This window comes from Electrophorus electricus, chromosome 7 (genome assembly GCF_041902795.1).
Source record: "Electrophorus electricus isolate QZ-2024a chromosome 7, ASM4190279v1, whole genome shotgun sequence".
In the NCBI taxonomy this organism is placed as follows: domain Eukaryota; kingdom Metazoa; phylum Chordata; class Actinopteri; order Gymnotiformes; family Gymnotidae; genus Electrophorus; species Electrophorus electricus.
Window position 1 is genome coordinate 3,162,501 of NC_137503.1, and position 17,313 is coordinate 3,179,813.

General features: G+C 46.9%; 1 protein-coding gene across 26 annotated transcripts in view; it reads left to right on the forward strand.

Annotated features, from left to right (window-relative positions):
* Nucleotides 1–17,313, forward strand: part of kif1aa (kinesin family member 1Aa) — a 48,066-nt gene that overhangs the window by 22,477 nt on the left and 8,276 nt on the right. For 6 of the 26 annotated variants that reach the window (XM_035524078.2, XM_035524079.2, XM_035524084.2 and 3 more), the window contains 19 exons: nucleotides 1–31; nucleotides 913–993; nucleotides 2,524–2,704; nucleotides 2,814–2,886; nucleotides 3,004–3,094; nucleotides 3,231–3,379; nucleotides 3,649–3,827; nucleotides 4,084–4,221; nucleotides 8,161–8,279; nucleotides 8,645–8,730; nucleotides 9,051–9,186; nucleotides 9,450–9,600; nucleotides 9,825–9,915; nucleotides 10,004–10,122; nucleotides 10,283–10,338; nucleotides 11,857–11,965; nucleotides 12,286–12,352; nucleotides 12,614–12,698; nucleotides 12,772–12,877. The exon at nucleotides 1–31 is cut by the window's left edge and continues 76 nt beyond it. In XM_035524078.2, coding sequence (XP_035379971.1) covers nucleotides 1–31; nucleotides 913–993; nucleotides 2,524–2,704; nucleotides 2,814–2,886; nucleotides 3,004–3,094; nucleotides 3,231–3,379; nucleotides 3,649–3,827; nucleotides 4,084–4,221; nucleotides 8,161–8,279; nucleotides 8,645–8,730; nucleotides 9,051–9,186; nucleotides 9,450–9,600; nucleotides 9,825–9,915; nucleotides 10,004–10,122; nucleotides 10,283–10,338; nucleotides 11,857–11,965; nucleotides 12,286–12,352; nucleotides 12,614–12,698; nucleotides 12,772–12,877 — 2,048 coding nt within the window. Of the gene's footprint in view, nucleotides 32–912; nucleotides 994–2,523; nucleotides 2,705–2,813; nucleotides 2,887–3,003; nucleotides 3,095–3,230; nucleotides 3,380–3,648; nucleotides 3,828–4,083; nucleotides 4,222–5,010; nucleotides 5,314–8,160; nucleotides 8,280–8,623; nucleotides 8,731–9,050; nucleotides 9,187–9,449; nucleotides 9,601–9,824; nucleotides 9,916–10,003; nucleotides 10,123–10,282; nucleotides 10,339–11,856; nucleotides 11,966–12,285; nucleotides 12,353–12,613; nucleotides 12,699–12,771; nucleotides 12,882–14,972; nucleotides 14,996–17,313 lie in introns of all 26 variants that reach the window. The other 20 variants (XM_081717054.1, XM_081717048.1, XM_081717056.1 and 17 more) reach the window with 10 other exon arrangements.

The following is a 17,313-nucleotide window of genomic DNA, read 5'->3' on the forward strand; positions in this document are numbered from 1 at the left end:
TTCACCTGCAGTTCAGATCCTATGGGAGAAGGTGAGCTACGTTTATTCACACGTACACACACACGCGCGCGCACGCACACGCACACACACACACACACACACACACTCATACACACTCTCACACACACACACACTCACACTCACACACACACACACACACACACACACACACACACACACTCACACACACTCTCACACACACACACACTCACACTCACACACACACACACACACACACACACACGCACACACTTAGATGACATGTTGAACTATGTATTATGTATTACGATATGTAAACACTCATTTCTCCCACTTAAACAGAACCCTTGCATTAACCTTAGTAGCTAAACACATCTGAAAACTGGTTAAGAAGATGCTCTCTCCAAAATCAGTAAATTCGGTTTTGTTGATGTGTAGCTTTAAGAAACTGCCAAATTTATTAGTGTCTTACTAAGAAAGAAAGGCTCCAGAATAGTGTTGCTAAGGAGATCCGAGCCCTAGTGTAGAAAAACTTTCAGAGAACAGAGCTGGTGATTCATACATGGTGCCTGTGGAGAAGTGAACGACTTTTAACCACTGTCATACGCAGTCCTTTACCTACTGTCTTCACCAGCTGTATTTTCAAATTATTACTATTTTCTGTTATTGTTTCTATGACATTCTGTAAATACATATAGACATACACATACACACTCTCACACACACTCTCACACTCACACACACTCACACTCACACACACTTACACACACACACACACACACATACGCACGCACACACACACACACATACGCACGCACACACACACACACACACACACACACACACACACACATACATACGCACTCACACACACACACGCACACACACTGGGCAATTTATTTAATGGTATTGTTTTCCTCATTTTTTTGAAAGCAGTGATTCTAGAGCCGTGTGAAGGAGCTGATACCTACGTCAATGGGAAGAAAGTGACTGAGCCCACTGTCCTCAGATCAGGTGTGTCCACCTAGCATATTGATCTCTCCTCTTCCTCACTGAGCCCACTTTCCTCAGATCAGGTGTGTCCACCTAGTATATTGATCTCTCCTCTTCCTCACTGAGCCCACTTTCCTCAGATCAGCTGTGTCCACCTAGCATATTGATCTCTCCTCTTCCTCACTGAGCCTACTGTTCTCAGATCAGGTGTGTCCACCTAGTATATTGATCTCTCCTCTTCTAGCATATTGATCTCTCCTCTTCCTCACTGAGTCTACTGTTCTCAGATCAGGTGTGTCCACCTAGTATATTGATCTCTTCTCTTCCTCACTGAGCCCACTTTCCTCAGATCAGCTGTGTCCACCTAGCATATTGATATCTCCTCTTCCTCACTGAGCCTAATGTTCTCAGATGAGGTGTATCCACCTAGCATATTGATCTCTCCTCTTCCTCACTGAGCCCACTTTCCTCAGATCAGGTGTGTCCACCTAGTATATTGATCTCTCCTCTTCCTCACTGAGCCCACTTTCCTCAGATCAGCTGTGTCCACCTAGCATATTGATCTCTCCTCTTCCTCACTGAGCCTACTGTTCTCAGATCAGGTGTGTCCACCTAGTATATTGATCTCTCCTCTTCCTCACTGAGCCCACTTTCCTCAGATCAGCTGTGTCCACCTAGTATATTGATCTCTCCTCTTCCTCACTGAGCCTACTGTTCTCAGATCAGGTGTGTCCACCTAGCATATTGATCTCTCCTCTTCCTCACTGAGCCTACTGTTCTCAGATCAGCTGTGTCCACCTAGCATATTGATCTCTCCTCTTCCTCACTGTCTCTGCTTTCATGTAACTCAGTTTCTTGTCTACAGTGATACAGCACAGGTCACCAGCCTCCCTGTGAGATTTCTGGCTTATTCTGATACAAAACAGGCTCGCACATATCATACAAGCAGAAAAACAACTGAACTAAATGGGAAAATGTGGACAAATTATCAATAGAGAAACACACCACAATGAGGGTAGAGCATTTCTGAGATGCTGATTAAACTAACAAAAGACAGGAATAACTGAACAAAACACACAGAACTCAAACACTTAATAAACGCATTAAAAATCAATTTTAAACTAAAGTCTGTGGAGAGGCGCACAGCATACTGGGAGTCCTCATTGTGCTCTTTTCTGCTGTCTGATTGGCCCACTGTACACTCCAGTGGCAGATGACACCAGTATTCATTTACTTAATAAAGAATCAGACTGATTCATTGTTTATTTAAATAATATTAATATTTATATAACATAAAAAAAGTTAAAATGTAAGTTATAGAACGTAACCAGCACTGAACTGGATCTATTTATCTAGCTAATCTATCGTTAGCTAGTTAACCTAACTAACATTATGTAGCTAGTTATATAGTTAACTGGTTATATCCCTACGTATTTGTAAGAAATTCCTATCAAAACTAGTGTTATTAGTTGGACCATATTGGGGCTCCAACCCAGCTGTTCTGCGATCTCATGTCGTGTCGGGTCTCACGGTTCAGCTGTCTCCTCCCAGGGAACCGCATCATCATGGGAAAGAGCCACGTTTTCCGCTTCAACCACCCGGAGCAGGCGAGGGCCGAGCGGGACAGGACGCCATACGCAGAGACCCCGGCTGAGCCCGTGGACTGGGCCTTTGCCCAGCGGGAGCTGCTGGAGAAACAGGGCATAGACATGAAGCAAGAGATGGATCAGAGGTGGGAGGAGAGGGTGGGGGGAGGGGGGCGGGGCGGGGCATAAGGAGGAGCATAAAGCAGAGATTCCGAATGATTCATTTTGCATCAGAGTCTCTTGTCCTCTGTGCAGACTTCAGGAGTTGGAGGATCAGTACCGCAAAGAGAGGGAGGAGGCCAACAATCTTCTGGAACAACAGAGACTGGTGAGTGACAATTCTGGACATTTCACTGAGCTTCAGGATTTGCGGTGCCATTGACGCTCAGGCCAAACTCCGTGCAGACTGTCTCTAGTAGAAACACGCAACTCTGGCCTTTCCCAGGACTATGAGAGCAGGTTGGAGGCCCTGCAGAAGCAGGTTGATCGATATTACCCTGAAGCGCATGAGGAAGAGGAAGAACCTGAGGAGGAAGGTAAGCAGGCAGCTACAATTGTTTTCACAGTAGGACAAGCATCAGATTTTGAAATGCTCTTTAATGGTGTGGATGCATATAATATACTGTGATCACTTCATTGCCGAAAACACTGTCTGAACTTCATTACCCATAGTGCCATGGACGGAGAGGGAGACAGAGTTGGCTCTGTGGGCCTTCAGAAAGTGGAGGAGTTACCAGTTCACTTCTCTCAGAGACCTTCTTTGGGGCAACGCCATCTTCCTTAAAGAGGCCAATGCCATTAGCGTGGAGCTCAAGAAGAAGGTAGGAGTTTTGAGCTTAGTGACTTAAGTGATACATTAACTAAAAAATAAGTGATGCCAATCATTTGAAAAGCTATTTCACTTGCTGTGGAGATATCAAAACAGTAGCATAAAAAATGATTCTCCAGCATACTGGATGTATGGCCACTGGAAAATACACAGACAAATGCTTGGCTGTCCGTTTTCACTTTACAAACCTTCCTATGTTGAGGAATATTAGTATATCCAGGCAGGGTTTAAGAGTGTGGCTGTGCTGATGGTCCCTCCCAGGTGCAGTTCCAGTTTGTACTGCTGACAGACACGCTGTACTCCCCACTGCCCCCCGAGCTGCTGCCTGCCGAGGCAGCGGAGGAGCGTGAGAGGAGCCCCTTCCCCCGCACCATCGTGGCCGTGGAGGTGCAGGATGAGAAGAACGGAGCCACGCACTACTGGACCCTGGAGAAGCTCAGGTTCTCCCCTTAGCATTTCACGCAGGAGTACGCAGTGCGATGGCTATCCTGGAGTGTATTTTATAAAAATGTTTTTGTTAGCTTTAATATTAAAGTAATTGTTCATTCTAGTTAACATGCAGCATACAAAAGGCCTGTATCAGATGAGTAATGTTCTGTCTGATATGTTGCTTTTTGATCTTTCCATGTGTCCTGCAAAACCACGAGAGAATCGCATGCAAATAAATGCTAAAGTATGCAGTGCTGCCCCCTGTAGACAGCGTTTGGACCTGATGAGGGAGATGTACGACCGTGTCGCAGAGGTACCCAGCAGTGTCATCGAGGACTGCGACAGCGTCCTGACAGGCGGCGACCCATTCTACGATCGCTTCCCGTGGTTCCGCCTGGTTGGAAGGTGAGTGTCCGGTGACGTCGTGCACATCTGGGCCCCAGCTACTCCAGACCTCTCCTGCGTCTGACTGCTCTGACACACCCGACTCGCGAAGGAATTAGGTGTGCGTGAATCAAATATTTGCACGGATGTGTGTATGCATGCAGGACAGACATAAAACGGGCCATGCGAGGTTCTTAGATACAGTAGCTCACACTCTACATTGCGTCCGAGTGCAGACAGGCTGTGAGGTATAAGATGTAAGTATTGCTGTACGTGTTTTAGTCTGAGCAGGAGGATCTCTGTGACATTGTTTTGCTCCTTCCCTTTGCTGTAATAGGTCTGTAACCATGAGCAGTGATGTCAGGTAATCACAGCGGTTGTTAAACGCTGGGTACAGGAGGATGTGTGTTTCACTAACACAGTCAGCCAGTCCAGACTTCAAGAAAAGTCCGGAAAATTCTGTAAAGCCTTTAGTCCTCCTTCAGCTGTCCATCTCAGCAGTATGTACAGGTCTGCAAATTAGGTCACATATCTCCCCTTAACGATTTGTTTATAATCTTTTTACTTATCCACCGATTTTCCAGAGTTATAAAGAGTCTCCAGCAGATGCCTCTTCGTAGGTTCATCGGCTGTGCTGATACCTTATTGAATTGCTCCAGTCTATGTGCTGTGTATTTGGTAACCCTTTGGCGCTGAGCACGTGCCAGTTTCTGACCTGTAGGCTCCTTGCAAACTGACCAGCCCAATCACATGACCCAGTCCTTGCGTGAGCAGTAACTAACTGGGTTCCCATGTGTTTGGCTGCACCAGCAGCCCCCTATTCACCGCATGCCTTAGTGAGCAAGCACATGAACGCACCGCTTCCCCCAACCCCTCTGAACCCACCACCACCTCCGAAACCACCGAGCTTGTCCAATCGCGGCTCCGCGGAGGGGTTGGGGCGGAGCTGGAGGACCTCAGCGATGATCTCTCCTCGGATGACCTGTGCTCTGAGCTCGGGGACGACGACGACGAAGACGTGGAAGATTATGAAGATGACGAGAGGGACCCATGCGGGAGCTCCAATGAGGACCCGTTTTACGAGCGCCCCCCCTTGTTCAGTGTAGTGGGAAGGTTGGTGAGGTTTTAGGAGCATGCTGGGAAAGGAAACTAGCTCTTTCACACTGAGACACAGGACTTCTGTCACAAACACTCACCCACACTCCACATGCACACTCCGCATACAGCAGAATAAACCCGAGGACACAGAAAAACAGACACCACACCAAGCTCGCGCACACGTGCAGAATTAGGTACTGATTAATGACACACAAGTTTTTTTGCGATGTGTAAACACAGGAAGGGATTGCACCATTCTCAAGCCTGCTTAAACTGCTGTTTCTGCTAAGGAGGAGTGTCTTGGTTAGCCTGTGCTTTAGTGTCTGTATTTTAAAGTGACAATAAACCCAACATTTTAATATTTGTGTTCTAAATGACTTCAGACACGAACTTAATTTGTGTATTCTGGTAATATAAGTCATTTGTCCAAGAATAAAAGTACCGTCTTAATATATATAAATTATTTCTACCAGTCAGATCACTGTTTGAGCCTGAAAAGTCCATGTAGCTGAATCTGTAGCCACACCCCGAATGAGTTTTCCCTCTGTTGTGTGTAAATGGCCGAAAACCTTTCAATTATCGACTGATCGTTATCTATGCTTAGCATAAGGCTAATCTGTGTGATGGCTAATGCAGGTATACTCCCCCCCCCCCCCCCCGTCTTTCCGTCCCTCCCACTTGTCACTCAGACATGTCACTCATGATGTCCCGCCTCTGTTCACACTCTTGCAATTCAGTCCCCCACCCCCACACCCCAGCTCTCCACTATGCATTTTTCAGGAGCACAGGCAGGGCGGAGAACAGGAAAGAAGGGCGGAGATGAGTACAAAAAGGGTGGAGACCATCACAGGAAGGGCGGAGACTATCACAGGAAGGGCGGAGACTATCACAGAATATGTTAGCTCTATATGTTGAAGATGTGTGAGGAGTTTGTTGCTGTTTCCAGACTATACAGTATAGGGTAGACATTTGGAAGTTTAAAACCTTTTCTCATTACAAAACATTTGACTTTCATCCAAACTATGTGAACACTTTCCTTGGCCGTCCAGCATGCACAAATGTTAGTTTCCTTCAAAGATTATTCCTCTATTGCCTGCACATTTATAATGTGCTGGCCTTGAGTCAGTATTAGGTCTGACTTGTTTTTACAGACCTAAAGTCCAACTGAACTGAATGCTTCATGCCAAGGTGTGTGTCACAGATGAACCTGAGCTGCGTCACCTGACAGGAGGCCGTTCAGAAGACCAAACCTCATTAAAGTATTACCTGGACACACACATAACAGCTGTTTTAAATTATTACCTAAATATATATAACAGCTGTTTGTTTTAAAGTATTACCTGGACACACATAACAGCTGTAAGTTTTAAAGTATTACATGAACACACACAACAGCTGTTTTAAAGTATTACCAGAACATACATAACAACTGTTTTAAAGTATTACCTAGACACACACATAACAGCTGTTTTAAAGTATTACCTGCACACACACACAACAGCTGTGTTAAAATATTACCTGGAAACACATAACATCTGTTTTAAAGTATTACCTGCACACACAAACAGCTGTTTGTTTTAACACAGAAGGAAATGTGTTCAGATCTTTCTTTAAATGGCATGGCAGTCCGATGAATGAACTCTTAACGATTCATCCAGTGAGCTGTTAACCGATTCTTGTAATACGGCAAAGCTGCGATTCAGCACGTCCCCAATATCTCAAGATGAAAGAGCTGGTTTCTAGAACAGCTACCTCTCCTAGGCATGCCACAGCATTCGATTCATTTCAGTTTTTTTGTGAAACGGAAACTTTGGATTGGTGAATTGGCTCACACATTTTATTTTGGTTCGGCTGCACCTGTGCGTTGTGTCACGCACCTGTGACAGTATGGCTTCTCATTAGTTACTAGGTGTCATGCTGCTTTTATGGCTGACATTGTCTTTTCAAGCTTCTTTTTTTTATTTGCCTTATTATTTGTAAATCGGTTTCCAGATCTTTTTGGTTACAGTTTTTTTCCTGAGCATGCTTTCTTTGTACCTCACCAATCTTGTCTTCAACGTTTTCCTTTGCTAACCCCCCCACACACACCTTCCTCTTAAATGTCTACCGTCCATGGGATCATGCAAAATGTCATTTTTGACTGTGCGTAACAGTCCATAGACAGATTGTGTTGGAGAAACAGAAGGTTGCAGAATCTTAAGGACTAGGCTGAACGAAGGAAATCCCAGATGGTTTCCAGCTTGTGTTTTTACTGAAACCTTGAACCTCAATGTCATTTCGAGCGTTAGCGCCAAACCCACGTAGTGTAGTTAGAAACCTGGCCTGGATTCTGGGTTGGTTTTCACATTGCATCTCATGAAGACGATTTAATCCAGGTTGAACTTTTGTGAGCTGGTTCATAAATACTGAATGAATCAACACTACCAGTCTGAGATGCAATGTGAATGACGACCCTTGTTCTTTTCCTGAAAAAAATATTCACATTTATACATCCACTCACTTGCCCCTCACACACACACACACACACACTCACCACATTCACTCATAAAGAGTTTAGTTTCATTCTTAGCCCATGCTCCATAAAACCACCAAAGGTCTTTAAAGCTAAAATAAACAAATAAATAATAAATAACTATTATAAAAATGCTCACGCGCACTCCCTTTAGACGTGCACACTGATCAGATCAAAGTGTTAAGCCGCGAGGGGCCGTCATCTCGAGGGTCACTGTAGTCTTTGCTCATTCACCTGCTTTGCAGCTCTGTGTCGTGCTTGCCCATTGTACGGAGGTGCCGGCTCTTTGGCTGCGAGGTGTCTCTCTCCTTCATCACCCCCCCGCTCATGTTCACCCCCCTCTTTTCCAGGGCCTTCGTGTATCTTAGCAACCTGCTGTATCCTGTGCCTTTGGTCCACCGAGTGTCCGTCGTCAGCGAGAGGGGCGAGGTGAAGGGCTTCCTGAGAGTCGCAGTCCAGGCCATATCAGGTCAGATTGGGACCCTGAATTCCTTTTAAAAAAATCCCTGATTGAAAAACGCAGCCCATGTATATTAATGTGCCTGCACACAAAGAAACAAGTTAGAGCAACAATATTTGAGTTGCTGTTTGGTTGGTGGTTTGTTTATTTGCTAATTCGTGAGATGTTTGCAGGATTGTTCTGGAAAAGATCTTCTCGCTTGAATCACAGTTTAACTTTCAGAGCATTTTATTTTTGTTGTTGCTGGTGTTGCGGAGCACCGATGAAAAGGCTGAGTATAAATGTCGTGTGGCGGAGGGGGGCTGTATCTGAAGGGCATGGTGTGTGTGACTTCATGAGGAAGTGAAGCGAAGGCACTCTGGTTTTTCCTCCAGCTGATGAGGAGGCGCCTGATTACGGCTCAGGTGTCAGGCAGTCGGGAACCGCCAAGATCTCATTTGAGGACCAGCAGTTTGAGAAGGTAAAACAACCCTCGATGCAAATGAATGAAAGTTAGAATTCTAGCTATTTCTTGATATTTATTTACATATTTAGATATGTAAATATCTAGAAATTTGAATTCTGACTAGTCAAAGAACAGTTGAAGGCCTACCTGCAGGCTTTGTTAGTGTTTATCATAATTGAGAAGTTCCCTCAGGGAATCCACTTTTTTGTTCTTGTTCTGCTCCAAACATCCCTGAACAGGTGATCATATACCTGGCCCAGGTGATCATATACCAGGCTCAGGTGTGTTCGGAGCTTGACCTTCAGACGTTTGACTAAGAGCAGCCTTTCCCTCAGTTTCAGGCAGAGTCCTGTCCTGCCGGCCTGTCCCACGCGGGACATTCTCAGGAGGAGCTGCGTATCGTGGAAGGGGAAGGGCAGAACTCAGACACGGTGCCATCTGCAGATGAAGTCAATAACAATACCTGCGCAGGTACCAGATGAAGACAGGGTAGCATGTAGAGCGGGAAAAAAAACAAAAAACATGGCTGCATTTACAGCATTTAGCAGACGCTCTTATCCAGAGCGACTTATGCCATGTGAAACCATACGAATGATCTGTTTTTGTGATGGATGTAAAAATGTGCTTGTGAAATATTTAGGGGTTACACAGCCTCCTGCCAAGCCATTTCCCATCTGTCTTCTTGTTCATAACAATTTGTGTATTCTCGCTTCCATTGGTTAATATCTCTTCAGCCGAACCAGAAGATCTGGACAGCCCAGTGAAATCAGGTCTGGATGGTGTTCTGGACCACCTCAGGATTGGAGAGCTCTTCACATTTAGAGTCACTGTACTCCAAGCATCCAACATCTCCTCAGAGTATGCAGACATCTTCTGCCAGTTTAAGTGAGTATCTTCACTGGAATATAAAAACTGAGTTAAGACTGACCCCAACAGTGGTTAGGGTCGACAGTGATCGACAGTCAAAAGAAGAAAGGAAGCTTGGCTTTGGTGGGAGGGGCTTTGGAACAAGGTTTGGATGGGGGGGGGGGGATTGATTGAAGTATCACAGCTCCTTTCCTGCACTTTCCACAGTTACCGGAATCATAGTTTGATCTTCTGCTTTCCAGCTTTATCCACCGGCATGATGAAGCTTTTTCCACGGAGCCTCTGAAGAACACAGGGCGAGGTCCTCCGCTGGGCTTCTACCATGTGCAGAACGTAAGACCCTTCTGACTAAAGCCTTATCGCCTAACTAAGACCTCATGCAGCACCGCGGCTCATAGCCGCTACTTCCCTGTTTCTCCAGATTGCCGTGGAGGTTACCAAGTCCTTCGTGGAGTACATAAAGGCACAGCCTATCGTGTTTGAGGTGTTCGGGCATTATCAAAAGCAGCCATTCCCGCCCCTGTGCAAGGACCTCATCAGGTGGTTGCATCTGATTGGTCGTTACGTCCTGTTTCATTTGCTTTCTTTCCTAGTGCATTTGCATGGTACCCTGCGGTGCTCTGGAAATAAGGACTAACTTCTCTCTCTCTCTCTCTCTCTCTCTCTCTCTCTCTCTCTCTCTCTCTCTCTCTCTCCACAGTCCACTACGTCCGTGCAGAAGACAGTTCCCAAGGGTTATGCCTCTGTCCAAACCAGGTGAGACCAGTGACACAGGTCACTGCCCTGTGAATCAAGTCTCATTAAGAATGGAGTAGTGCATATTTGCGACATTTGCACTGTATGCCACTGTTCGTCCCGCAGCACTGTAAAATGGAGCCTCGCATTTCATTTATGTTTGTTTTTGTGTGTGTGTGTGTGTGTCTGTGTGTGTGTGTGTGTGTGTGTGTGTGTGTGTGTCTGTGTGTGTGTGTGTGTGTGTGTTGCCTTACATTGCCTTATATAACATCATGTTATGTGGTCTTAATGCTTTGCCAGTGGTTTTGTTGCTTGGCGTGTCGCTTGCTGGGGTCCATGTCACTTCAGTTTTCTATCACCGGGGGTGGGAGTGTAGCTGAAGACGCAGACGCCCCGTCAGATCGGGAGAAGGCCATGGAGCTGATTCGCTACCTGGTGCCAGACGTCTTCAACGGGGTGTTGGTGGACTCCCTGTCGGGGCACGCCCTCAATGTGGCGGGCATGGCAGCTTCTTTACTCCTTGACGGGGAGGGGCAAGCCAAACTGACAGCTCCGCCCCTCTCTATCTGTTCAGTAATTAAAGCGCAGAAGCCGGGTTTGTAACAGTTGCGTGTGGACAAGGGCCGAGGACGTCCTGGAAAACAAGCTGCCTAATCTAATGCAGGTGCACTTGGTTGAAGACCAAATGACAGTATAGACAGAAATATGAAGCTTTTCAACTCTTCTTACCTTGGTTCCCTTGATGATTATGTGGCAACGTTAACCACAGTGGGTGACTGAGGGTATCGATACAAAGAACCTAAAAATCTAGGTCCATATTCCTATCCGACTAACCTTACCAGTAAAGTACCTCTGCGTTGATGGACGGATATTTTGTTGCCAGGACTGTCCTCGGGTCTGTGGTTAAAGTGTGTGGGTGTCCCACTGTCTCCCACTTCTCGAGTCCCTCCTCATTAGTCAGACATACACACTTATCTACACACTCCTGGTTTACCAGTCACTGGTTCTGTACTGAATCTGTGTTGCATGTGTGAGAGCTATGTGTTCTGTCACATCTTGGTTGAAACTTGTTGGTTGGAACAGCGGTCCCTTAACATTTGCAAATGATCATTAATGGTTTTCAGAAATTATGGTTTATACATTTACTTACATGGTATTGTTTTAGGCAGGACAGTTGACATAAGACCTACGTACAGTATATTTCTCAGTAATCCAATCCTATTAAATCTGTGTATAGAACATGGGTTTATTCATCAGAGGTCCAGCATATAAAATTCAAATGCTACTAACGTGGAGGGATCTGTTCATTCATTCAGAACCAAAATGTGCCTTTCCTCTGGATCATCGTTCCAAATCTCTCGAGCTTTTCTCTTTCTAACGCTGCTTTTTCTCTTCTCCTCTTTTATATATTATACAACTCCTTTTTTGCCGTCATCCCTTTTAAACTGAGACTCCCGTCTTTCATCTTGAACAGAGTGAATAGACTCCTCTACAGGTCTCAGACCTCCGTGAAAGTAAGTCGCTCTCTTTCTCCCTCAGTGCCTGCGACCAAGCTGACGACCCTCGTACGACCCACAGCAGGTCCCTGCCACTGCAAATACGACCTGATGGTGTTCTTTGAGATCTGTGAGCTGGAGGCCAATGGAGAGTGAGTTTGAAGTCTCACACTCAGCCTTTATGACCTGTACGAACAAAACGTATCTGTACCTAGAACACACTGCAGAGTTGGCTAAAGGCGTGGGGGGGGGGGGGGGGGGTAATCCGTGATTTGGTAATAGGTAATCAATTATTCAAATTAATCTCCATGATCAGAACAGCCAGTCTAAAGGACTGCAGTTGGGCACTTATCAACAACCAAGGTCTGTTTAAGCAGGCTCCTGGGTTGAGCTGTGTGTGTGTGTGTGTGTGTGTGTGTGTGTGTGTGTGTGTGTGTGTGTGTCTGTGTGTCTGTGTGTCTCACTCGCATAGCTACATCCCTGCAGCAGTGGACCACAGAGGAGGAATGCCCTGTCATGGCACCTTCCTCTTACACCAGGTCTGCTCTTGTCCAGATCACTTCCTACACACACACACACACACACACACACACTCACACACACACACTCACACACACACACACTCACACACACACACTCACACACACACACACACACACACACACAAGCACATGCACATGCACACGCAGACACCAATGCATGCACACACACGTAAACAGTATCTGTAATATACGTACAAGCCGCATCTGTCGTCTACCCAACAAAACCCAGCCGCCATCTTAACATCTTGTGTGTCACAGGGAATTCAAAGGAGGGTCACGGTGACCATAGTGCATGAGTCAGGGGGAGACATTAAGTGGAAGGAAGTCCGTGAGCTTGTCGTAGGTGAGTCAGGCCTCTTTATCCACCTTTGAAACCAGATGGGCCCTGAGGAATAAATCTGCTGTTTGCATTCCAGGCCGCATCCGGAATACACCTGAAGCCGACGAGTCCATCATTGACCCCAACATTCTGTCCCTCAACATCCTGTCTGCCGGATACGTCCGACCCTCCCCGGATGACAGGCAGGTTTCCGAATTGTAACGAATTTCAGAGGGGAAACTAAAGTAATCGCGTTTATGGAAAATGGCAAAAACAGTTACTAATTCATTTATGCGATCCAGCAGAACTTTGGCGATGGGAATGGGGGAGAAATGGGGATGGGAATTTTCTCTATTCTTAAAGGTTCCAGAGCTATCGCAGTAGATGCTGGGAATGGGCTTTAACACAACCCTTTGCTCACTCGGGATTTCATTTCACTGCACAGAAGGTCAGGCCTTCCAGGACGTATTCTCATTATTCTGTACTGATTTCCTCTGCTTTGGCTCTCAATATCCTGTCTCCTGATCTCAGGAGCCAATCAAAGCTTTCTGTCCCAAAGAGCAAATGCCTCGCACAGTCCTGTTTACTCTGTCCTGTCTTGGCCTCTGATCTCCGAGCAGGAGCCTAAGCCCTGACGAGCGGTCTCCCTCAAAACATAAAAAGACAACTTTAAAAGCGGCGACTGCGTTTGCCGGAGTGGAATGGTGCGCGCCAGAGGCCTTAAAAAGCCTGTCTCCAGGCAGCCTTTCCCAAAGGCACAGCCCCAGCGGCAGAGCCAAGCCTTTATGTTCCTCTGCACAAACGCACCACGACCCAGCGCACAGTAGCGACCCACAAGGCTTCACAAACACCGTGGAGGACGTATGCAGGCAGATGCAGCCAGATCTCCTCTCTCTGCAACCAACACGCTCTCTGTACGTTCCCCTCCCGGAAGTGTCACGTCACAGGAATGCTGCACTGGACCCCTCCTTAGAGCCTGGTGCATGATGGGACCCGTAACCCGGGGCTACGGGTCCGGCTGCTTCGGATGCACTAGACGCACCTGCTTGAATGACACGCTGGCCTTTGCACACCTGCTACCGCGTTGTTGTTATTTTAACCCTTTAAATATTAACCCTTTAAATATTAACCCTTTATTAGAATTTCATTTGCCAGACCAAAATGTGGTTCTATCAGCCTAGATGAAGGAGGTCACACATTTAATGGACAACAAGCAGGGGTGCCCAACAACTACCAAATAAATAAACAAGGGACAAAGCAATAGTGAGATCCAGTATCATGTCAAAGTGACCCAGTGGGTTTTCCAGATTTCCATAGTGAAGGTTCTCTAGTTCGCCTCCTCGCCTGGCTGTGTGACGTTGTGTCCATACTTCATCTGTTCATTCACCCATTAACTCTGTCCATCCCACCCCATGCACCCACACTGCTCAGACTCTACTAATCGCTCACCGATCGCTCAAAGATAGAGAACAAGGCATCTCTATCAGTAACCATTGCTTGCTCATGGCCTGCATGCAACACTTTAACTATTCTCGTTTCAAGACTTTAAGACTAAAATTTGCATCCCATGCTGACACATAACCACTAACAATAAACAACCTTGCTTGAGAAATGTATTCTTATGCCTTACTAGAGCTATTTCATTCCAGTACTTAGTGCAGCTTATTGTATCTCCCAGCATGATGGAAATTCCAGGTGACACGGCCCCTTTTCGTGTCCGTACAGTGTACGTCGTATCGTTAGCTTTCACTGCACAATCACCTTCACTTCAACCTACACTGACATTGCATTGCATCTCTTGTGCGATTTTAATGCCCTGCCCTATCAACTGTCTCCTAGCAACAAGGTTACTCGCGTCCTTACATGCGCCCCTTTGCAAAAGAGCGCTGACCACAAGCGCAGTCGCTCACGTGACAAGTTAAAATGGACAACTATTATTATGATTATTTTTAATCTCTCAGTTCCGTTTCCAGCTGTGACCTCCTCTCTTATGGTGTAACCACAGCGCTTTAGCGTTCTCCTCACATCCAACACGGTTCCATACCTCAGAAAGGAAGAATTAAGGCGAGGGCCGGGGGCCCTTCCTACAGAGCCCTAGCCGTCTGCCGGGTTTTGTTTTTTTCCTGTGAAACAAAATGGCTACCCTGCTTTGAACCAAACTGGCCACTCTGTCTGTATCTTCACAGCCAGCGAGGCCTCTGCAAAGAGCCCATGTCAGTAATATCCAGGAGGACATTGGCTTTGACAATTTGCGCTCAGGCCCACTAACTGAATGTTGTTTTATGTTTTTGCAGACAGTTTCTTGATTCGGACATGCCTAGGTATATTATTTTCCAATCCTTATCCTCTTATTCTCTCAGGTGCACTTAGAATATCTATATTAACATGTATTCTATTATTTTAAAATCTGTATTTTTGCGTGTGTTGATTTTTTGTTGTTGTTTTAGTTCTCTGGTCATCCATCTGTTCAGTATCACCGTTCTTGATGTGTCTGTCTTGGCTTTCCCATGCTGCTACCCCATACCCACCCCCCCACCTCCTCATTTCTGCCCCTTCTCCCACCGTGCCCACCCCATTCCCGTCAGAACCTCGAGGGAGGTTCGCGTTGGTTCCTGCGGAAATGTTTGGGCGTGAGATGGCTGCGGGCAGCATGGCTTGGCTTTGTAGGGTCTGCGGCCTGACCGCATCTTTCCAGGAGGTGCGGTGGAGAGCGCGTTGAACGCATTATACATCACCCTGTTAATGAGTAAGCGACCTGTGGCCCACACTTGGACAATTCAGCTAATGCGGACCTCCGTCATTTGTTTTTACCCGAGAAATGACGATCTCAGACCACACAGAAAAAGCAACAGAGTGGATCCCAGTTTTAAAACCTGCTTTTTAGCGATCCGAGTCCTTTAGCGATGAGTCACCATTTTTTCACACACCCACAAAGGTTCACAGCGTCCGTGTAAAAAAATTTACTGTTCGGCATACAGCACATTTAGATCCTGTCTTTTGATTAGGAATTTATGATTTAATTAAAGCTGTCCTCCAGTGAGAAAAACATCAGAGCAGCACTGTAAACCACAGTCACTGATGTGAGGAGCGACGACTGGGAATCTGGCTCCGCACTGCAAATCTCCCGGGATTTGTGCATGATGGATTTCCTGCTGAGACGTATCTCTACTCACACAAACAGGCTGTCATGTCAGCTATAAACTTCCATTCCCCTTGGTTCAAGCTGATCTGACAGTTGCCAGTTAAGTTCCGTTCACGACCAAGGTCAGGACTGTGTAGAATAAATCCCTTCAAAATTTTCCTGCAAGCCTTTTTTTGGCAGCATCACTAGAGGGCAATGCTGTTCAGTTTTGCAACATTTTCCAATATAGGACTTTTTCATTCTCAGTACCTGTGTGCTGGCAGGTGTGCTCACAATCTGCCTGGCAGATGCCACACATCACCATGGCAATGGAGAAAAACAACAAGTGCAGTTTCCTTTGAGATGATGCCCCGAAGAGGGTGAATGAGAGCTTGTTGGGGCAGCCACGTGAGGGGCTCCGTAACAGGCACCGTAACAGGCACCGTAACAGTCTCCATAACAGGCTTCGTAAGAGGTCCCTACAGGCACTCTGCTGAGCACCACGGCACTGTCATCACACACACACACACACACACACACACACACACACACACACACACATACACACACACACACACACACACACACACACACACACACACACACACACACACACACACACACACACACACACACACACACTCTCTGGCAGCAACACAGAAGGCAGCATCCACACCTAAACACCTCGTCATGCACTCCCCGCTGGCCGGCATTAGGGGTGAGGCGGAAAGCAAACCAGAGTCTGTGAAGTCACTCACCCCCACTGCCCCCAAGAGCTTCGTTAATAGCAGCCTTGCAGGCCGAGGCTTGGAGGGCAGAGGCTGGCGTATCCCAGCGCTGAGAGCTAAACCCCGGGACCATAACCTCAATAACAGCACTGTCACACTACCTCACGCCCTGCGCACTGAAGTCCCAGATCTCATTTAGACCCACAGATGGAAACGGAACTGGAAAACACAGAGGGTCACTTTGCAAGTGCTGCCAGAAACATGACACAGAGGCTGGACGGTGTGATGGATGGAAGAAGAAAGAGGAGGAAAACTCCTGAGCGTGTGAAAGGGAGGTTTCTCTCACGCTCCCACAGGCTGTAGGTTTGCCTTTAGCAATGTGAGTGCGAATGTTCACACCTGTCTGAGGGTGCTGTCTGTGTGCTTGCGTGTGGGGTGTGTGTGACAGGGATTTTGTGTGAGAGCACTCCGTAACAGTGAGTGTGAATGATGGCACCACCTCCTCCAGGTCTGCTCTGTCTCCCCCCCGCCGATTCCCAAGGGTGACAACTGCTTCTCTAATGCTCTCTGAAACGACCTCACACTTCTCAGTCCTGTGTTCAGCTCCACCTCTCTTTCTCACTCTCCACCCCCACCTTTCCCTCTGACTCTCTCTCTCGCGCGCAACGTCTTGCGGACTCACCCCCGTTCTCATCCCGGTCTCTCCTACAGCACGCTGCATCTGCCCGATTGCGCTTTCTCGCAGACATCTTGAGTGCTTGGCTCGGCTCCGGACAGCGCAGAGCCGTGC